The sequence below is a fragment of the Pantherophis guttatus genome, chromosome 5, assembly GCF_059756535.1.
Source record: "Pantherophis guttatus breed Tessera chromosome 5, ASM5975653v1, whole genome shotgun sequence".
Lineage (NCBI taxonomy): Eukaryota > Metazoa > Chordata > Lepidosauria > Squamata > Colubridae > Pantherophis > Pantherophis guttatus.
Genome location: NC_142067.1, coordinates 131,543,764 through 131,566,789, shown reverse-complemented (window position 1 = coordinate 131,566,789; position 23,026 = coordinate 131,543,764). Strand labels below are relative to the sequence as shown.

Below are 23,026 nucleotides of genomic sequence, written 5' to 3'. Positions count from 1 at the left end.
TCACCAAAAACCAGTTTTAGACCAAAACTCAGACAGGGTATATAAACTCATGTTTGAATGTCAATCTTTCTAACTAGCCAAGAAGCCTTGCTGAATGTCACTCATCTTGGTTCCTTGTCATTAAAAGCTTCTTTCCGGCAGCTCTGCTTCATTATTCAATTATTTCTTCAAAGCGCTGATCATTGCATCCCACCTGGAAAAACTCCAACAGGGGAGTATTTCCTCCCAACAGCAGTGTAAAAAGCTTAAAACAACCCTTCCCCTTTAAGAAAGTCAGGCCCCTAATAAAGCAAAGCAAAGTACCAGCAAAGAAAAAAAATACTCTGAAGAAGCTCAGGCGACACTAAGTCTGGATGTGCTGCCAAGAACTTTTAGCTGCTACAATGTAATAAGGGTTAACTGGAGAGGCAGTTTCTGTAAGCAGGGCAATAAAGATTAGGCTAGAAACAACACCAGAATGTTTCCTTCCTGCCTTCCTTACAGGATTAGAGCCCTGTAAAGTGGAAAAAAACAAGAGATTTCTTCCAACAACCGGTTCTCTGAACTGCTCAGAAAGTTAACAAACGGTTCTCCGGAATAGGTGCGAACCGGTTGAATCCCACCACTGATTGTGGGACTGTCATAACCTACACCAAATCCTGGGTGAGCTTTAGCATGCACCAAGGCTTCCCACCCCCAGGCAGAATGGTCCAACCCCACCCACCCCCTAGGCCTTCGGGATCCTCTCCCCGGTGCAGGTTCCTGGGGTGTGCTGTTTACCTTACGCACAGCATTTTTGGCAAGTGCTATGGATGTGTGCTTGTCTTCTCCTGACTGCCGTTCTTGCCAAATCTGGTCCAGAGCCATCTCCAAGCTTGGTAGCTTTGGCCAACACTTCAAGGGTTGCCCACACTCATGGAAGGGACCCCCCCCCCCGGATCATGGGGGCTCTTCTTTCTTAGGGATATCTTTGTGGGAAAAGGCTGAGAGGGCTTCAAAGCTGCAAAGCAACACAGGGTCTTTGGGCAAAAACTGGGGCGGGGATCAGGGGTGAAATCTAAAATGTGTTACTACCGGTTCTGTGGGCGTGGCTTGGTGGGGGGCGGTAATGTGACTGAGTGGGCATGGCCAACTTTTTTTTTTTACTTTTAAAAGCATTTTTTCTACAACCTCTTCGGCCGAAGAGGTTGCAGAAAAAAATGTTTTAGAAGCCTCTGACGATCAGGCAACTCAGCTGGGATCGCCAGAGGCTTTTAAAGGCATTTTTTTCCTACAACCTCTTTGGCTGAAGAGAAAAAAATGCTTTTAGAAGCCTCTGACGATCCCAGCTGAGCCGCGCGATCATCAGAGGCTTTTTTTTTAACTTTTAAAAGCATTTTTTTGGCTGAAGAGGTAGTAGGAAAAAATGCTTTTAAAAGTAAAAAAAAAACAGCCTCTGATGATTGCACGGCTAAGTTGTGCATGGGGGGAGGGGGTGCAGGGATTTTTGCTGCCGGTTCTCTGAACCACCCGCCGCCATCGCTACCGGATCGGGCGATCTGGTCCGAACTGGGAGCATTTCACCCCTGGGGGAGATTGTCTGCTTTGAAAAGTAAATTGGGGTATTTCATTTAAAGTTTCACACAGCACCATTATCTGTGAAACTGTAAAGTGAGGAACTGCCACTCTTCAAAAGTTGTATTTTACATTTCTATTGAGTAATCATAGGGATTACAAAACAGAAGGGGATGATTCAGGAGTAATTGGCGGAGAGAGATTTGCTTGAAAGGTTGTAATCATTTATCTCTATTTCTATTCCTTTACAAAGAAATGCACCTATTACTGTTTTTATTTTCTTGCGTTTGCAGGTGTTTGTTTTTACCAAGTATGGCCACCATTCTAGGCCAAAGCACTGAACGCTCTGTCTTGGGAGGAACCGGAAAAGGTAGATTTTTAAAATACTGTCTTCAAAATGTTGGCTATAATGCAATGGAGAGCAGTGCGTACCTGGCTTTGACATTGGAAGGCTTGAGGCTTATGTTATAATCAGATTGTGAATGTATAGATGAATATGTATGCATATGTGTATCTACCATGTTTTCCCGAAAATAAGACCCTGCCTTATATTTTTTTGAACCCTAAAATAAGTGCTTGGCCTTATTGCCATGCACTCAAAAGCCCGATTGGGCTTATTATCAGGGGATGTCTTATTTTGGGGGAAACAGGGTATGTATGTATATATACGCATATATGAGTGTTTATAAAGTCTATGTCTCTCTGGGTATGGGTATATACAGTATGTAAGTTGTTCAGTGATTCCTCTTGAGATCATCCCGGAGAAGAAAGGATGGGATCAGCAATAACCTTTGAAGATATTTCCCTCTTGTTCAAGAAAGGCTGTTCCCAAAAGCTTCCCTAATTCATCGGACAGTGTATTTTTGATTCAAGACTTTGAAATGCTTAATTTTTGTTGAGTAAACTGGATGTCTCCATCATACACTCTGTTCCTCCTGTGCCAAAGTGGAAGTTTTACGTTTTGTGAACCCACTGTTTCTAAGGGGCTTTGTGTCACTGCATCTTGTTCCACCTGGCTTGGACAGCATCTCTCCGTTGCTCTGGTTTATCCCTTTCTCTGCCTTCTTAGGCATCAGGCGGTTCCCCCCACCAGATGGCCTCACTTTTTCCTCCTGGTTTCTGATCAATAAGATGAGTTCGGCTTGTGATTACCACCCGCTACGTTTCCTTACCTTGATGCGTCACATGGCGAGAACCGAAGAAGTCTTTGCTTGCTTTGCAGTGAGGTTTTCTCCTGCAGAAGGTTGTCTAACCATCTCAACTGAGGAAGTGGCATTCGAAGCTTTAGGTAAGGGTCTCAGGGCCAGAGGGCCTACGAATGGCCTCAGGGAAAGCAGGTTGACCAAGGCCTGACATGTAGAAAATTTAAAATCCTCAAGCCCCAAGTTTCCTGGAAGATTAAAACCAACCTCTGAATTTGTGCCCAGAAAACAATTCTTCAACATGGACATAAATCCGCCAGGCACATGTTTTTCAAACTCTGTGTTAGATCTCCTTGTGGTTCTTTAATCAAGATATGGCCAAGCAAATACTTGAAGCTTCAGTGACCACTGTGGTTAGAGAGCTTCTTTCTGAGTGCATTTCTGGAGCGTGTGATGCCCGTCCTTCATTTCATGAAGGGACTGAATGAACCATTCCTGGTCATTGCTCAGATTGCAGTAATGTTCTTCCTCTTTCTCTCTCCCTCCCTCTCTCCCTCCCTCCCTCCCTCCCTCCCTCCCTCTCTCTCTCCCTCTCTCTCTCTCAGGGCTGCATTGAGCCCTTTTGCAAGGTCCAGTTGTGGAAGCGGCACTTACAACTGTCTCTAAACTGTCAGAGCATACAATAGGCTTGCTTCAAGTCTCCCAGGTCCTTTGGAGTGAGTCCAGTTGCAAGCCTGACACCTGCCTCCAATCCTTTTAAAGCAGCAGCATCTGAGTAAAGAGTTCCACATAGGTGCTGCTTTCATGCCTCTCCGTGAAAGTCCTTTTAGGACTTCCAACGCGCTGTAGAGTCCTAGTATAAAACATATTTATTCAAATCCCTAATTATCTTGGAACTGAAAAACCGAAAAGATCCTCTGCCCTCATCGTGTCCCAATTTCCTCTAAATCCAAACTTGTATCTATAAAGAAGAAGTCTTTTCAGTGGCTGCTCTTACTTGGCAAGACATTGCCTGTGATGTGGGTGTGGGTGTGGGTGTGGGTGTGGGTGTGTGCATGCACGTGTTTTGGGGCTGTCCTTGGCTGATGTCCAAAAAGTAGCCCTCCAGTGTTCAAAAGGACATTTTTTTTCTGGAGACTCTGTCACCATCTTGCCCCAAACATTTTCCCTTGATCTTGTAGTAAAATGTTTCCTTTCGGTTTCACTATAATGTGGCAAATTATTCCTTTTTTGGTGACAACACAGACACAATGGTACCTGAAGATGAGACCTCTCTCCTGTGCCAAGTTCAGTTCAGATGTGCTCCACTGCTCGTGACCGGACAGTGGCATCACCTTGCTGTGACGGTGGCAAAAGAAACGAAGCAGATCTGCACAGTTTCGGCCTATCTGAATGGCAGTCTGGTGGGCTCTGCGAAGGTGGGACATCTGCAGAAAGCGGGTCTTTCTTCCTTTGGACATAGAGGATTCTTTTGTCTGAAGCTCTGCTTCATGACAAAGCCCAGGGCTGAAAAAAGAAGGACCACGACATTTGTTTTTGGATTGTCTTGTATGGAGGAAAGGGCAATTCAAGAAAACTATGATAGGCTGCAATATTTCAGTAAAAAAAACCCCTCTAAAATATATAAAACAACTAGTTCAATCAGAACAGAGCTGGAAGGGACCTTAGAGGTCTTCTAGTCCAACCCCCTGCTCAAGCAGGAAATCCTATACCATTTCAGACAAGTGGCTGTCCAGTCTCTTCTTAACAACCTCCAGTGATGAAGCCCATAGTACTACTACTTTTTTCCCTCATTTCATTTCATTTCATTTCATTTTATTAAATTTGTATACCGCCCTACTCCCGAAGGACTCAGGGTGGTGAACAGCCATAAAATAAAACATATAGATACAAAATTTAAAATAGAGATAAAACTAATTAAATAAATTTGGCTGAACCATTTTAAAACCCCAATAAATTAAAACCAAATTTAAAATTCCATTTAAAAAGAGGAAAAGTTTAGGTCAGGCCAGCTTGATGGAATAAGAACGTCTTAAGCGCGCGACGGAAGGTGCGCAGGTCCGGAATCCTCCGTATCTCCGGGGGGAGCTCGTTCCAGATCATAGGTGCCCCCACAGAGAAGGCTCTTCCCCTGGGGGCCGCCAGTCGACATTGTTTGGCCGACGGCACCCGGAGGAGCCCCTCTCTATGGGAGCGTACTGGTCAAGTTTTTTATTTTATATTACATGTTCATATCAATTCGTGAACAGTGTGACACCTGGGTGCCATACATTTCAGTACAGATAAAATAATATTATTAATCATAGTTATCACATTCATCCAGTTTATATATTTCTAGTGGAATACATATTTATATCAAATTATAATCTTTCATTATTTCATATTTTTTAAACATACATAATACTACCGCCATTCAGTTTCTAAACCTCCCTCTTATCATTGCACTTATTTTATAAAAATATGTATGCTAATATTCCCCATTTCTCTTATTTCTGTCTATTCTAACTTTTATTTGTGTCACCATTATATTAAAAGACGTTCCCTTTGTATTACAATACTATCCTTCATTATTTCATTATTCAATATTTAAATATATAATTCTAATACCAATCACATAAATAATAAATAATATCGTGATTGGCATTAGAATAGTATATTGAAACATTGAATAATGAAACAATGAAGCATAGTATTTTAATATAAATAGATTCTCAGAGGGAAATATGGGAAATATGAATAAGAACTAAGTATTAAAAGGGGGAAAATTAGAGATTGAATAATGGTAATATTGAGTATGTTTAAATAATATTATGATTTGTAGTGGATTAATACAGTGAAATAATGATTAATAAAATGATGAAAGAACATATTTTAATATAAACAGGTGTATTAATAGTGGAATCATATAGATTGGACAAATGTAAAGAATCTGAACAGAATTAATTTGTATGTTTAAGCCGATACTACTTCTGAAGGCAATTTCTGTTCCACTGGTTGATTGTTCTCATTGTCAGGAAGTTTCTCCTCAGTTCTAGGTTGGGTCTCTCTTTGATTAGCTTCCATCCTTCGCTTCTTGTCCTGCCTTCTGTGTCCAGGCTCATTTTCCAGAGAGAAAGCACCACAAGGACTTCAGCTGTTCTTTTTTCTTCTACTACAGATGCAGTACATCCGGCCACTGCCAGGGACCTTCACTTCTATGGACCCTGTTTCTTTTATTGATGTCTTTGGCTTTGTGGCTACACCGCTGATGTGGAAAAAGAGGTCTTCCTTGTCTTGGCGCCAAGGCCCTATGTTCTTATTTGAAGAAGTTCTCTCCGTGAAAATTCTGCAGTTTATGGAAAAACTTGGTCCGAGATACTACAGCAATTTCCAGGCTGTGGAGCTTAGAGGTAAAACTTGTAACTACAGGGACTTTGCAAAGAAGCTGTTGTGTGATTGAGAACTCACTAGATCTGGTTATGTGACTGTTCCTATAGTCAATTTGTCTTTCAACCTGTGTTGGATTCGGTCATGGAAAGAGAGAGAAAGCAGATCTAGCTGTGGAATTATTTTGACATGATCAGTAGTGGGTTCCACTTACCTTCGCTACCGGTTCAGAATCAGGAGTGTGTGCATGCATGTGTTTACTTCGCTTGCACTTCTGCGCATGCGCAGAGAGTCCGTGATGACGTCCAGGTGGGTGGGCAGAGCCTCCCACCGCTGCCACTACTAGTTCGCCCGAACCAGGGCGAACTGGTAGAAACCCACCACTGGACATGATGTACAGAAGGACAGTAACTCTCACAACCAACAGTGCAGACCTTAGTACCATGAAATTCTCAAAGCATCCAGAAAACAAGACTGTGAGATAGAAATGTTCAATGAAATAAAAATAGACTATAGTGGAAGAAAAAATTAGGTTTAATTAAGTCTGGGCAATAGGCCAGCCATCGATCTGCCAACTACAATTCCTCCCCCCCCGCCCCGTCCCCCGAAAGGACGTGCAACCATTAATATGGGATGATTGAAATCAGTCCAAATAAATGTGGACACCCATTTTTTAGGAAATATAATTTTGGCTCAGAGCATCTCCTGACGTTAAATGTGGGGGGAGGTCAAGTAAATCAAGGGGTTTGTTGATTTTTGGAACTGGAGATTGATTAGCGGAGAATTTCTGGCTTCCTTTGATCCCTTGCATTGTCTCTTTGTGTGCTTCTTCCTTCAGGAGAAGGCTCCTATGGGCACGTGCAGATGGCTCCTTTGGTGGCACCAGAGAAGATTTCCTTTGGAATCAACACCAGATGCTCATCTTATACAACAGTTAAAGACATAAAAGACAGCTATGGTGAAGTGGATGGGCGTCTGGTCGCTAAAGAGGTAGGTCCTTTATTTATTTATTGCACAGAAAAATTGGAGATGTCCCGTTCCTCAGAGAGAAGGATACTAATTAGACATGGATGTTTGACCAGGCTGCCTTCACTGAGTATGAGAGACACACTTTATCCAAGCACCAGCCTTAAGAAGATTCTGAATGTTGAGGGACTACAAACCAGGAATGTGGAGTTAAACTTGTTCCCATGTTCTCTCTCTACCTTATTCTAAAATGTAAGACACCCCTTTTTTTAACAGTTTTGCAGTCCCAGCTTTCTACTCCAGGAGGCAGATGACAGGGAGAGAAAAAGTAAAGACTGACAGTTTATTATTGCATGTACTTCTAGGCCACTTCAATCCTGTGACTCTAAGCACGGAAGTGTCGATATTATTTTCCTCCGAAAGACAACACAGTTGTAGACTGCATAAACAGAGGGATAGAATCAAGATCACATGAAGTGTTAATACCACTATATAAGGCCTTGGTAAGGCCACACTTGGAATACTGCATTTTGGTCGCCACGATGTAAAAAAGATGTTGAGACTCAGAGAAGAGCAACAAAGAGGATTAGGGGACTGGAGGCTAAAACATACAAAGAACGGTTGCAGGAACTGGACATGGCTAGTTTAGTGAAAAGAAGGATTAGGGGAGACATGATAGCAGTCTTCCAATATCTCAGGGACTGCCACAAAGAAGAGGGAGTCAAGCAGAGGTGGTATTCAGCAGGTTCTGACCAGTTCTGGAGAACTGGTAGTGGAAATTTTGAGTAGTTTGAAGAACGGGTAAATACCACCTCTGACTGGCCCCGCCCCCATCTAGTCTCTGCCTCCCGAGTCCCAGCTGATTGGGAGGGAATGGGGATTTTGCAGTAACCTTCCCCTGGAATGGGGTGGGAATGGAGATTTTACAGTATCTTTCCCCTGCTATGCCGAAGCCACACCCATAAAGCCACGCCCACAAAACCGATAGTAAAAAATGTTGAATCCCACCACTGGAGTCAAGCTATTCTCCAAAGCACCTGAGGGTAGGACAAGAAGCAATGGGTGGAAACTAATCAAGGAGTGAAGCAACTTAGAACTAAGGAGAAATTTCCTGACAGTTAGAACAATTAATCAGTGGAACAACTTGACTGCAGAAATTGTAAATGCTCCAAGACTGGAAGTTTTTAAGAAGAGATTGGAAAGCCATTTGTCTGAAGTGGTGTAGGGTTTCCTGCCTAAGCAGGGGGTTGGACTAGAAGACCTCCAAGGTCCCTTCCAACTCTGTTATTCTATTCTATTCTAATACAGAAGTTATTTGCCATTCGCTTCTCTTACCCTGGTTTTTAACTTTCAGGTTTAGCTTACGTTCCCACTGGTTTGGCCTCAACTTATTTTGATTTCAATTCACACAAAGCCAGCCAAATCTTGTCACTTGCTGAAATAAGATAGATAAGAAGAGGGGGGGAGGGGGGTTTGTTAAAAACATTCGGGAAAAAGTGTTTCCCTAGAGATGACATATTTAGATTAAATGGTGCTTTATTAGTACAGCACAAGGCTAATCTAATCCTTGATCGGAGGAACGGAGACTCACTGAGGCCTTTTCGGGGCTATCCCAGTGGAGATTTTTTTCCAGTTGGAGATATTGGTGCTCAATGTCATAAAATTGACATTTTCTGTGAGAAATCTACACTTCTTCCCCGATATCACAACCACTGACATGTGACCTTTACAAAAATCAGCCGTGTCCCACCCACCCCAGCTTAAGTGGCGCATTCATCTCTAAGGCTCAGGGTGCTTGATGAACGCAGCCGAAACAGAGCAGCCTCCCTACCTCCTTTCAGCTCAGAGCTGGACACTTTGTGGGGCAACTCTGCTGGAAACCGGAATAGATGGTAAGCATATAAATCACATAAAAAGCATAATATTTGAAATGTTTAAAAAACAAACCATGACATGTTTTCTGTTTGTTTGTTTGTTTGTTTGTTTGTTTGTTTGTTTATTTATTTATTTATTTATTTATTTATTTATTTATTTATTTATTTAGCTGAAGCTGTCCTCTCGTGATAATACAACACCTGTTTTCATGGCCCAAAATACTGCTGCAAAACTCCCTGGGTGCTTAAGAACAATTGGTGCCGTTGTGGTGGGCCAGCACGGTAAGCCGAAATGCATCCGGAACCCACATTTATAAAGTGTGAACCATCCAGAGGCACTTAGGTGAGATGGGCAGGGTAGAAATGTGATGAAGGGATAGATAAATAAAATCTGTAAAATGAAAGAACAGAAATATAAAAGAAACGCAGAGCTGCATCCTATACAGAAATTGCAGCTTCTTAACATGTATTCAGTCCCACACCTGACCATAACCCTCATTCCACCACCCGGCCTCCAAAATGACAGAGAAGAAGTCTTCGCCATCAGGGAAGGATGCCACTTCTGTGGTCCGAAACCTCTAGATTGCTGGGCTGGTCAGGAAACTTAAGATTGACCTGATCTTGAGGGAGGCATTCAGAAAAGAAGAAGAAGAAGCTGCTGCATGGTGAGAGCAACATATGCAAAAGCAGAATGTCATTCCCTTAATATAACCAACCTGGACAATTCTGTGATCTACCAGGTTGTTTTTTTGTCTGCACCGGATCTTGTGCGGAAGGGTTGCCTCTGCTCCGGAAAGAGCTGTGAGTGGATCGTTGTCTTTGGGACAGCATTTTAACAGGCTAGCTGTTTGCTGGTGCTTAAATAGTCAGACTCATATTAGGATTTTACACGTGGGGGGGGAAAGCCCATGAAGTAGAAACAATTGCCTTAAAAAGCACAAAGTGTGGGTTTCTTGTTAAATGCAGGGCAAAAATAACATCTTCCTTTAACAACTGATCTTTCTAGTAGTAAGTATTTGATTTGCATTACTGGTGTTAAAGGTTTACTAGACTTATGTAAATCTGAATGTGGCATGAGAAAATATTTGATTTTCTAAATTATTACTATTTTTATTATTTTCTGTTGTTTCTACACATCTCTACAAAGTTTTTGGCTGCTCATTTTATTCTAGGCAGGCTTTCAGTGATCATTCAATTCCTGTCAGCCTTCTCTCTCTCTCTCTCTCTCTGTCCAGGGACCCGGGTCTTCCAGGCCTGTCCGGCAGTGGTCAGCCTGAGCTACCTTGGTGGCCCTTCTCTTCTGCTGGCTCTGCTGGCCAGGGCTCAGGATGACCACGCGGTTTATGCGGCCGTCAAGGTCTTGCAGACCGTCCTGAGCTGCAGCGCAGTGAGTGAACGTCTGATGGGGGATGAAGGCAATGGGTATCAGGTGAGACAGGAGGGTCGCTCTTTCTCTGCAGCTTTTATAATTGGAGAATTTAGAGTTTTTTCCAAAATTCTGATTCTTAGGCTGGCAGTGTTTGTGCATTGATTCAGAAATGCAGTACTTGAACAGCAAGTATATGTGGCAATCTGATTTGTGGCTTGCACTGAAATTCATTACAAAAAAGTTGATTGTCACATACTTTCAATATTTTCATATTCAAAATTAACATGAATTTTCACGATCGTTTCGTTCTATTGTTGGAGGAGGAGATAAGGCATTTTCCCGAGTCACTTCCAAAAGTTTTGGAGCTTGGAATTTTGAGTCCTTCTAATGAAAAAAACCTTCTCCTTCCAATAGCAATCCTGGTGGCAAGAATTCCCTTTGTTTGCTTTATTGTAATCAGAAAGCCCAAATCATTTTCTTTTAGTTCCTCCAGTGGAGGAGCGAGTCAGACCGGGAAGTCAAAAGGCCAGTTAGTCTCATTTCCCAGAATGGATGGATTTTACCAAGTCTTTGTTTGGTGGCTGAAGCTCTGCTTAAGAAGAAAGTAGACAGACAGAGTTGTTGTCCTTTTGATCTTTGAAAAATGGGAATGCTTAGAGAATTCTGAACGAGGTTAAAGTTGACAAGTTTCATTACTTTTCATGTATTGTGACTACCATGAATCTTCATAATGTCCATATATTCTGCAATACTATGGATTTTAATAGTTGGCTATTGATGGTTTATCCATGATGGAAATAAAATACTGTGGAATAAGCCTCTCTTTGTTGTGGTGTTGGGTCATATTCTTTTACAGATTCTGGCATATCTGTTGAAAAAAAAGGCCCACCTACTCAACAGCAGAATTCTGCATCTCATTCTTTCCATTGGTGGTACCACGGAAGCTGCCTTAGAACAGCTGACAATCAAAAACTTGGAGATCTTCCAACATATTGTCTGCAATTTTGAGGTGATGATGCTAATATTTATTTGTTTGCTTGCTTGCTTGCTTGCTTGTTTATTGGCAGCAAGCTATGAGTAACCTGTGGTTTATGTGTTGTTTTTAGCCCCTGGAGAACACAATCTTCCTAAAATTTTACTTCCAAATTTTGATGACACAATCTTAATAAACGTAGAGAAAATTCCTCAATCTTTTCTAGCAGGAAAAAAAAAAAGTATTGTGAACCTGCTCACTTTTGAGGCATCATTAATTAAAATTACTCTATGCTGTGGCAATCAGCCTCTCAAAATACATATTGGAGGAAAAAACCCACTACTTCTGGCATACAGAGATGTCTCCTTCCTGGGAAGCCCATTCGGTATATATGAGTCAGTAGAACCTGAGGCAGTAATTCAGGTCATATCATATCAAATATCATATTATTTATTAGACTTCTGGGTCACCCATGTCATCGAGGCGACTCTAATGGAATGATCCTCTATGTAAAAAAAGCCCCTGACACAAAATATTGTCAGGTGTTCTACTGCCAGTTTTCCATGTAAAAAGAATCCTTCATGCGGAGTCGTATTTAGGTAGACCATGATTGAGCTGCAACAATCTGGACAACTAGAAGGCAGAAAGAGATACCTGTTGCCTGTTCCCTACAATCTAGGGGACTCCCACATCTCTTCAGCATGCAGACCAAATGGCCTCTCTCTGTTGCTTTGCTTCCCTTTGGCTTTCAGCTGTGGTCCCCTGCCTTGGAAAACCTGGACCTCCCTCTGTTTAAACATCTCACGGAAGTTGTCCAGTCCTCCAGGTATAGAGAGGCCTGTTAAGCTAAGTGGGTCAGCAATTACATGTATCCTGGGCTCACATGGCAGCCATGCCATGGACTAAAGGTTTAATTATGGGGTCTATAAATCCATAGGAATACCTTTCCCTTTAAAAAAAGCAAAACCCACCAGAGTTTACTGCATATTTTCATATTTATCCATATCCTTCTGCATGTGCTTATGGAAGCATCGCACAGTGTCCGGAGATTCCAAAACGGCCTTCCTGCTTTGTAAATGTAAAACCCTAAAGATTTGTGAATCCCGTTTCTTTTTGATTGAAAAACTCTCCAGGATTCTGATAATGTAGTGATTTTTGTCAAAGCAGCACTTACTTCCTGTGCTGTGGAGCTCCAGGCATCAATAATTGGTTTGATTTGAACTCTCTTTGCTGGGCAACCCACAAGAGAAGAGTTGAGTCGATGCAGAGCAGAAGGTGACCTGGCTGAGAATCTGATCTGGTGGCTGGTATTTTGAGAGCTGCCAAGACAACATCAGAAGCCAAAAGTTCAAAAGTAGAAATACAAATAATGTTGTGGCTATATTATCTTCAGGAAAAGAAAAATCTCTTTTTAAAAAATTACCTCTTTGTTTTTTGTAGAGGAAAGAATTCCACCATGACCCCCGTCCAGCAGGTGCAGATGGTGCCCAAGCTTTTCCTTCTCCTTGGGGATCCTGGGATCCCGGCCTCTCGCGTCCATTGGATCTCTCTCCTCCTCCGTCATTCACTCCAGGGCCACTTCAGCATCAAAGACCTGTGCTGGTATTTCCACTCAGCTCCTGCAGCCTGTCAGCAAATAGAACCCCTGTGTCCCTTGAGCTTAAGGCAAAAGACTTTTCGTCATTGCACATTGCACATTGCACATTGCTTTTTTCCAGCCACAAAATGAAGACCCCACCCCTTCACCAGCTCAATCAGTGGCAGGGAGAAAGAGCAGAGGGGCAGTTTATCCATGCTAGGTTAACCCCGGAGGAAGCAGGGCAGGAGGGACAGTGGGGGGTGGGGGTGGGGGTGGGGGGAGGCTACCCCTGTGCAGCAGTGCCCCTGCTCTCCCCTCGGTTCCCTTCTCAGCATCCTTCTTCTTTCTACCAGAGTGTTAGCAACTTTAAAAAATGGGGACATTAATTCCTGCCTGCGCATTTCTAGGAGCTGAAGTTGGTGAGGATAGGAAGGCCTACTTTGCAACATCAGAGGAGGCTTAGCTTTCCTTTATGACAAACTTCTTATTTTAGACTCATGAGTTGCCTCATCTTCTTTCTTTATGAGGACGCAGGGAAACATCAGTAGCAGCAATATTTATTTCTCCTGTGAGCCACCTGTAAAATATTATTTTGGGGTTTCCCCTAAGAGTGATTTGAAGGTCTTCATGTTTGCATTTTGATCTAACCAATTTACTTTTTCTTATTCAGGATTTGCTTATTCTTGGTTTACACTTTATGTCCTGCATCTATTGATGAAAATGAGACCTTCTCCAATAATATTCCAGAGGGTATGAAATAGAATTGTGTGTTGCTAAAAAAAAAAAAAAAAACTAGAATATTTACCTGTAATATAAAAATAAGGCACATAATGGCTTGCATCTTTGACATCTGGAGGTGGACAAGTGATAAAACATGCATTGCAATACAGACTCAAATCCTGAAGTATTTGCGTGGGACATCACAATTTCATTGCATCATGCCTTGTTTTCAAGCAGTCGCTTGTTTCAATATCCAAAGCTTAGTTAATGGATTGTCTAGTTTATTTTGCTGTGGACTGTTCAGGTTACATGTCAAGAAATAGCATGCAATATAAGAGTACCGTAGCCCTGATGTCTCACCCTTATTCTTCTTGGCTCCTGTGTAGCTGCTTATTGCTAATATTCTGCCTCTCAAAACCAAACTCTAATCCTGTAACTCCTGAAAAGAAGATATAAATTGGGCTGAGAGAATAGAGCATTAAGGCACCATCCATGCAGCAGAGAATGAAGGACTTGCTGGTGCTTGTCTCATAAGAAATGGGAGTGGATTATGAATTGATGCCACTCTGTGGTTGTGACATCAAGGCTTGTAGCATGTCTGTGTTCCTGCCTAATAACTACCAGACATAATTTTGCATCAGGTGGGAGGCTGGAGGAGTGGCTGAGGGAAAGAGAGGAAGAGTGGAACAGCACATATCCACGTTTCGGCTCATGAGGGAGCACCAAACCTCCTGAAAACAGCAGGAGCCGGAGCAGCTGCTGAGCCAGGCAGGGAAGCAAATATTGCACAGACGTGGTAGGTCAGATGATGCTTCCCTCGCCGCCATCCATTTTGGAGCCTCCCCTGCAGCTCCACTAGCCAAACTTCCGGTTGCTACCCATCTGAAGGGAAACTGCAGGAAGAAGAACAAGGGGAAAAAGAGAGAAAGGAAGCGCATAAAAATGCTCTCTGTCCAAACTCCCGTCTGCTCTTCCTGTTTACTTGCTTGGAGTTAAAAAAAAACAAACAAACCTCATTGGAACCAAAATTGAAATACATAGGAAAACTTCCCAAAGCCACTTGTTTCTTTTTTAATACTCACTGCTGTGCTCGTAGCTAAGAGCGTAAAGTGTCTATGTACAAAAAGAAATATTTAACTCCATTTTGCAGGAATGGAAAGAAGACAGAAAGTTCTGGTGCCACGAGATGCTTTCTGCTGCTTGCTTTGCCCTCGAGAATTGCTCTTTAAGCTGCCTGCCATGGGGGGAGGGGCCGGGCGCTTCCTTTGAGAGAGAGAGGGAGGCGGGCGGCCCCATTATTTCTGCCCAAAGAGAGATGGCAGTGATGCTTGACCTGACAGGAAACCCTGGTGGCAAAGCAGCCTAATAGGGTAGGAAGACATATCTAACGGTGGGCCGAAAGGCAGGCTGTATTGTCTTGGTTAAGTTGTGGGTTGATTGAAGAGGCAGAGAGCAAGGAGTGTGACTTCAGCTCTTTATTGCTACCGTGTAACTCTAACAATCTCCGCCTGGCAGTTTGCTCTTTTACAGGAGCTGCCAGGCGCCTCAACCAATCACTTTAAGCTATTCTTCCCGCCTGGCGGCGGATCTGAGTGAAGCCTTCACTTCTTTGGCTTCAGTCAGTGTTTACTGAATATCTAAAGAACCTTTGCCTCCTGGATGAAATCTGTTCTCTTTGGATAAAAAGGACATTTCATTTGAAGGTGGACTATAAACCTAAGAATAAAACCTGATTACAGAGTGTCCATTCCTCCTAACAGACCACGTATTAGCCGTACAAGATAAAATAAAACAAGGATAATCTCATATTTGAAGAGCTTATTATTACCAGTCCACGTGAATTATCTGCTCAAGCTCACTTCATTTTGTATCATGCATTCATTAGAAGTCAAATCTATTCATATGCAGAATTTCACATACATTCTTTGGATTGTCTTATTTTTAGACTTAACTCAGGCACCTGGAAAAATGGTCTGGCTTCGAAATCAGTTGTTGAGCATGCTGCTAGATGTAATACAACCAGACAAATTTCATTTGTCCTCTGAGTAAGTAAGAACGTCTGTGTGTCCGTGTGTATACAATCTCCTTTACAGCGGTAAAGTACAATGATAAATGTACTTTTTATTCTAAAGTCAGAACATAATACTTTTTCTTTCTGTAATCTATCCTCTCCAGTAATCAAAACTATAAATCACTTTATTTAAAATAATAAACTGTTTAATCAGCAGAAAATGACACAGATATTGAAGTAGAGAAAGTTAAGGGAGGAATGGGAGAACAATAGTTTTGCTCCGTTTTCTATCTCGAATGCTTTCTGCTCTACAGTCTGTAAGAAAGATAAAATAATGAAGGAAGGAAGGAAAAGTTTGGATCTTATGACAGATCCAAACAGGATTCTTATGAATTGTCCAGATGTGTTAGAATTGGCAGGATATAATTTTTTTAAACACACACACACCAAACCATAAAAAGCAGGACATTGGATTCCGTCTCCCAGCAGGATCCCTGACGCTGCAAGGAAGGCTTTCCTTCCGGGCAATGGGAGCCAAATCAGGGCTCCTTCTCCTGCTGCCGCCTCAGAGAGAGCCGTGGGTGAGGAGGCAGGGCAGGAGCGATGAAGGCTGAGGCTTCCTCCTGGCAAATCCCTCTCCAACCTCGATCCAGAGTTGGGGAGCCCTCCTTTGCTTCGGAGATGCACGAACCTCAAAATCCATTTCCACCTTGAGTTGCTTTTACTTAATCAGAGGAACCTATTTCTATCTGAACAAGGTTAAGATTAGCTGTAACTGAATATTTGTTACGTTTGGGATAACTAAGGGATTTTAAAAGCACAACAGTTGCTCAGGAGCTAGCAAATGTTTTCAATTTCTATTGTTCTAGTAAGTCCACTATGTCATATAGTTACAACAAATAACATTTAAGTGTTGTGCCTTTCAACCCGGTGTTTCCCTCACAGGATCCAAGAAGAAATGTTCCAGGCCTTGGGCCCTGACTGGTTCCTGATGTTTATGCAAAGTCACGTGCACAAAACCACAATTGTGCTGGCAGCCAAACTGCTGTTCCATTTCCTGCACAACCGCACACACCTGCATGAGTTCAGAGAGGGGATTATGGCAGGCCTGTGGCTGAGAAACAGCTTAGAGGGGCTGAATATTTTGACTGGTAGGTCCTCAGTGCTTCCGGTTGGCTTGCAATGTGATGCTGAGACTAGCTGTGGATCATGACTAATTATTTCAATAAATCGGTCATCTCTCTCCCTCCCTCCCTCTATCTCTATCTATCTCTAACTCTGTCTATCCTCTGTTTGTCTCTATTTGATTTCTATAGAATTTATTAATTATTTTAAGATGTTTTTGCCTTTTGTTAAAAATAACCCTGACCAAATTTGAAGGAAAGCTAGCAGCCCAGCTCGGATGGTCAAAGGATTATGGATTGTGTACTAATATCACTTTCACTGCCTCCTCTTTGGGCCTGATTTTTCACGCTTCAGGTTTTATCTGTTTAATTGCTCAGTCAAAAAGAGAGAGCCATGCTTTTGGTTTCTTATTTGCTGGCCAATACAATTTAATTCTGGTTATTTGGTTGATAAACCTTCAATCAATCAATGTTGAGACACTGTTTTATTTCAGGTATTAATGGAGACAGTAATGAAAGTAGGAAAGTTTAAATCAGCACAGCCAACATGGAAAGGGAAGTGAATGCAGTTCGGTTTTGGGGAGCATATCCAACCCGTAGGTCAAACCCCTGGTTTATTCGGCCAGAGATAGTTCACCCAAAGGCCTCTAGCCTGGCTGCACCCCCCACCCCCCATGGTGAGCTTCTGTCACTCAGAGCAGCCTGTGAGAATTGCAATGAAGGAGATCACGGGGCGTCTGGTCTCCCTCCTGCCACCATCTAGAAACTTCTCTGCTGAGACCAGCCACCACCGACGGCTGTATTACGCAGCATTTCCTTGAGTAAATATGATCAGAAGACAGTCTGGTCCCTTCCTGGGGACTTCTTTTATCCTTGAAGGGAAACAATAATAAGGATATAATAAATAATACTAAAATATGATATGCTGGTATACTAGAATTAGTAGAAACTTGTTATTCTGTAACCATTAGGTTCCTGTAATACATGTATAGCCTTTGTATTTGTATCACATATATTATGACTTTATATTTCCTGTAACAAACATATTCTGTTATTAGGCCTCTGTAATGTATCTGGTATTTGTCAAACATTTGTTCCTGCCATTTGATCTGAACCCATATTAATCTTCTTCCTGTTTTTCTTGTGCCATCTAAGAACATGGTACGTATCTCAGTTGGAACTGTAGACATCATCCAAAGAATAATTTACACTTCAGCTCTAACTTACACCTTTGATTTGTATAAGCTCCTTCCTTGCAGAACCAGGGGGCCAAATGAGCAATTGGGAGAACAAAGGAATGCTCAAGGAAAAGATAACGCTAATTGGGAGGCTTCTATTCCTTTGCAGGGCAACAAGGAATACATAAACCTAAACTAGGAGGCCAGAATTAGGTACTAAGCTGATGTCTCTGAGGGTATAAAAGGACGCCATACCTTCCCCAAGGTGTGGCTATCTCCTCGCATGCATGTTATCTGTATGTTCTGGATATAGTCCCACCCAATATTTTGTTTTTGGCCATAAATAAAATCTGTGTTGTTGTTTTTTTTGCAAGCCTCGTCTTGAGTCTCTCTCTTTGGCATTCTGGTGACTCAAGTATATTTTGGGACCTTACATCCTGTAAGCCAGTAAATTGGCAGTCAGCTCAGAGAGAGCCTGATAAAAAGTTTCTTGTTCTTTGTTTTAGACAATTTGAAGAGTTCTCCCCAGTTATTTGAATATCAGCCATATCCACTCTCTGGATTAATGGAGCTAAAGATGTTCCTGAGCAGCTCAACCCACATTCCAGAGATTTACCTCCTTCTCTCAGGACTTCTTCTGGACACACCAGTGTCTAAGCCACTTGATGAAACTCAAGTAAGCCACTGCATTGACATGGTAAAGCATGGGAAAAGGGTTTGAAGAAGCTGAAATAGTTTATTGAGCAAAGCGAAAGGACAGAAACTTTATCTGTGAATAAACCCTACAAAGGAAATTTTCACAGAAAAGGCAACAGAACAAGAAATGTCAATATTCAATAGAGGAATCTTCCTTAAGCTACTGAGAGCCACTTCATGTCAGAGAGTGCAGCAGCCTTGGCCTAGATTATCCCCAGTGTAGCCCCTTTCCTGGGAATCAAATCTCTCCTGAAGCTCATTTTTGGGAAGTTCCAAAACTCCCATTGTATACTATCACAATTATTCTGTGTATTGTTTACATCTCATGCCTATCAGCTATCAAAACTTTATTTGAAACAGGACCAACTCATACAGCTTAGAGTTTTAAAAGGGTAACCATATAAACCATTACATTAATCTTTTGAAACAGTCCCAGAGTCACCTAAAAACAAATTTGAAATATTTCTGTCTGCATATTTATTTCTTAACTATACTGACATTGTTGTTTTAGTTTTGGATATTTTGAATATTTGAATACTAATTTTCTTGTGCTGGTTAATCACCACCATAAAGTAAGATATTAGGAGGAATTTCCTGGTGGCGAGAGATGTTAACCCGTAGAATTAATTTCCACATGAGGGAATAAGTTCCCCTTCCCCAAAGCATGGCTGGATGGCCATCTGTCCTTAGAGTTAACAAATGAAAGTTTTAGTAACTATCTATGATTCTATGCCATGCAATCCATCTCTCACAGCTAGTTATTGATTAAACCGCACAAAATCTTTGTGTGTGTGTATGTGTGTGTACACATTCAGGTATATCTTGTTTAATTCTTTGAGATGATGATGTGCATATATAAATTTTTGCAAAATAAGCATAACAGGAAAAAATGCTGATATAAATAGTCCTACTATCACATTTTGATTTCTTTGATTTTCTTTTTCAAAAATGTATTAATGAATACTTTTCACTAACATAAAGAACCTTAAGGAACAACAAATTGAGCAGTGTTTTTTATTTTGGCTATCCACATCAAAGGAGCTTTTCTCAAATGTGTGTTGTGATATGAAGATGCAAGTTCTGCTCCTGATTTACTTATTTTAGTGTCACAAGAATTTGCATCACAGTATCTTGATTCAGGTTCCCACCTTTGCCCATATTTTGGATAGAATTTAGAAGTAGATATCATGTTTTAACCTGATGACCATTTTGGAGGTATTGCTGAACGCAGGCCTGATTGTTTCAAGAGGAGCCACCTGGACATCCTGCATTGTCATTTAGCAGTGTGGTAAAGCTAATCCTTTCGGCAGTTTCATGAGATGTTCATTTTCCAGGCAGGTTTGGGTGCAACATTCGAGTGGCTGCTGTGCCACCATCACACAGAGATGGTAGTCAAAACTGGCTTATGTGCAGAGGCCGCCATTCTGTTGCTGGAGATGGTCTCGTCCCTCACCAGGCAGGTGAGTCCTGTCCTGGGGATGTTGCAGGCTGAAGCCCCACAGCCACTCGGCAACAATGGAGGGATGAAGCAGCCCCAGTGGCTGATTGGTCTCTGTTTACACACCTGAGCTGAGGCTGTTTTGAAAATTTAGAACAAAAGAAAAGAAAAAGGGTTAAAGAATATGCCAGTAGACAGGAAATCTGGTCAGCAGGGTCACTCTCAGACTTGACCTTCTGCCATGTAGAATGCATTTGGATGGGGGCACATTTGTTTAGGATGCCAATCCCTGTTTGTCAACTGGGTTTCAGTTATATGCAGTAGTTTCAGGGATGACATGCTACCAGTTCGCACCGGTTCAGGTGAACCGGTAGTAAAAAAAAGCTACCGGCTCGTCTGAACCGGTATTTCCGACGATCAACTGTGCCGTGCAATTTATATTTGCTAGAAAGCAGAAAATCCTGTTTTCTAGCAAATCAAAATCACGTGGCACAGCTGTTTCCCCCGCCCCCCCCTTGCTTTTCTACTTACCTTCAGAAGGCTCCTTTTTCCACGTGAAGCACGCATTTGGTGCACACTGTGCATGCGTGTGCGCAGCGTGTGTTTGGTGCATGCTGCGCATGCGTGTACAGCATGAGTTTTGTCTGCCGTGCACGCGTGCACACAGCACGTGTTTGGCACACACCACGCATGCGCGGGCAGCAAACTGGTGGCAACCTGGAGAGGATTTCACCACTACTGTAGTTTGTTTATTTTATTTAACCAAACCTCTTTGTGATCCTTGATATTGAATAAAATGCAGTATAAAGCACTGAAATAATAACGATTCCAAATTTAAAAATTCAGTTGAAATAAAACTAAACAGGGTGGAGAGGGAGGGAGCAAAGTATGCACAAGGAGGAGGAAAAACATCCCAAAAACAGGATGGAAATAAGGAATGAGAAAAGAAAGACAAATTGCCTCAAAAAGGGAAAAAGAAAGAACAGCCAAACTAGTTTTCAATTCAGTGACAGGAAGCCTTTCTGAAGTTTTTCAAAAGTGTCCAAGCTTTTCTTTCTCTGTTATTATTTTTACGTTCCCCTCATTTATTTTCTGTTCTCTCAATCGAAGTAAAACCTAAATAATTGAATGGCTTTTGGTGAAACTTCATGACTAAGCTTTATGTTCCCCTTTAGATTCCCGCAGAGGGAGAGGATTCCTGGCAAACCAGCTTCATAAAGGATGTCCTTCACTTCGTCCACCTGGTGTACCAGAGATACCCCCAGGACCCCCTCTGGTCCAGCTCTCCCTTCCTCCAAGCCCTGGCCTTGGCTGCCTTCCCCTCTGGGCCACCCCAGGTAGGAAGGGTTGCTCTTCGGTCCAGATGGCCGATTGCCTTCTGTCCTGTTCAATAGGCTGGTTCAGCCAGCAGCCAGCGTCAAGGTAATTGTAGTGACGGGACAGACCATGAGTTGGTATGGAGACGGACGGGATTTTTTTTTTTTCCCAAACAAGTTTTATTGGCTTTTTCTTTCACACACATATTTTATGAACAGAGTATTGACTGAATCATATCTTCTGCCAAAGAATTCTTTTTCCCTATTTTTTTTATCTTGTCTTAATACTTCTATACTTATTATATAAACAGTATCACCATCCACCCTCAAATCCTAATTTCTTAACATTATTTCAGTTGGTTATCTTATCTTATCCATTGTTAATTATGTATATTCTCTTTTAACTTTCATATTAGTTCGTTCTTCATCCTAATAAGTTTGAGTATACTCGGGGTTGCCCTTCTACCATTCCATCTCTCTTATTTTACAACAATCCTTCTTCTCCTTCTCCTCTCTTTCCCTTCCCTTCCTTCTTCTATCCTTTTCTACTTTCTTTCCTCCTCTCCTCTCCTTTCCCTTCCTCCCTTCCTAACCTTCTCTCCTACTCTTATTTCCTCTCTCTTTCTTCCTCTCCTTTTCCCTTTCTTCTGTTCCTCTCTCTCCTTTCTTTCTTCTCCTTCTCCTTCTCCTTCTCCTCCTCCTTCTTCTCCTTCTCCTCCTTCTCCTTCTCCTTCTCCTTCTCCTTCTCCTCCTCCTCCTTCTTCTTCTTCTTTGCTTTAATTTATATGCCACCCTTCTCCGGAGACTCAGGGCGGCTTACAATGCGTTAAGCAATAGCCTTCATACTTTTGTATATTTATACAAAGTCAGTTTATTGCCCCCACAATCTGGGTCCTCATTTCACCTACCTTTGAAAGGATGGAAGGCTGAGTCAATCTTGAGCCTGGTGAGATTTGAACTTGCAGTAATTGCAGGCAGCTGATGTTAATAACAGTGCTTTAGTCCACTGTACTGCAGGCTCTTTTCTTCTCCCCTCATTCTATCCCTCTACTCCTCTTTCCATTCTCTCTCCATTGTTGTATTCATTTTCAATTCAATATTTGCCAAAATGATATCCGGGCAACCCCGATTTTTTCTCTATTTATTAAATATGTTTCTCACAATCCCAATCACCTTTTTTTATTTTATTTTTTTTTCATAAAAAAGTTTTTTTATTTTATAAACAAACAAACAAACAATACATAATCAATCATTCAATATATCTTCTGAATGCATCTTTTAAGTCTTCTTTTTGCTCCTCCAATATTTATCATATCTTAATATTGTCATTCCCTTTATTATAACATTTCCCCCATTTTTCTTACTTCTCTATTAATACCTTAATCTATCTTTTAATTATATTAAAAATTAGACAACCATTTTATCCCCACACAACCTTCAACCCCCCCTCCCCACCCCTCCCCACGACTTCCCAGAGCAAAAATAGGGTATAGCATTAAACTAAACATAAGCTAAAATATACTAACTTGCTACAAGATTCAAAACTCCCTCACCCTCTTTAACTCCTCTTTTAAAAATTGTTCATCAGCCTCCCCTTTTAAAATTCTAATTTAAACAATTTAAAACTTTCTTTAAAGCATATCTTTTTATTTATTTATTTGTTTTAATTAGTATACCGCCCTTCTCCAGCAGGATTCAGGGTGGTGAACAGCCAGAATAAAACAGAACATACAAAATTTAA

The 23,026-nt window shown here is 41.7% G+C and overlaps 1 protein-coding gene across 1 annotated transcript in view; it reads left to right on the top strand.

Annotated features, from left to right (window-relative positions):
* WDFY4 (WDFY family member 4) overlaps positions 1–23,026 on the top strand; it is a 135,141-nt gene that overhangs the window by 36,329 nt on the left and 75,786 nt on the right. Inside the window, exons 17-32 of the mRNA XM_034415593.2 lie at positions 1,827–1,903; positions 2,603–2,821; positions 3,921–4,093; positions 5,833–6,064; positions 6,880–7,031; positions 9,052–9,163; positions 10,117–10,310; positions 11,107–11,259; positions 11,976–12,049; positions 12,664–12,825; positions 13,473–13,552; positions 15,468–15,567; positions 16,479–16,684; positions 18,342–18,511; positions 19,866–19,991; positions 21,145–21,306. Coding sequence (XP_034271484.2) covers positions 1,827–1,903; positions 2,603–2,821; positions 3,921–4,093; positions 5,833–6,064; positions 6,880–7,031; positions 9,052–9,163; positions 10,117–10,310; positions 11,107–11,259; positions 11,976–12,049; positions 12,664–12,825; positions 13,473–13,552; positions 15,468–15,567; positions 16,479–16,684; positions 18,342–18,511; positions 19,866–19,991; positions 21,145–21,306 — 2,392 coding nt within the window. The remainder of the gene's footprint in view (positions 1–1,826; positions 1,904–2,602; positions 2,822–3,920; positions 4,094–5,832; positions 6,065–6,879; positions 7,032–9,051; positions 9,164–10,116; positions 10,311–11,106; positions 11,260–11,975; positions 12,050–12,663; positions 12,826–13,472; positions 13,553–15,467; positions 15,568–16,478; positions 16,685–18,341; positions 18,512–19,865; positions 19,992–21,144; positions 21,307–23,026) is intronic.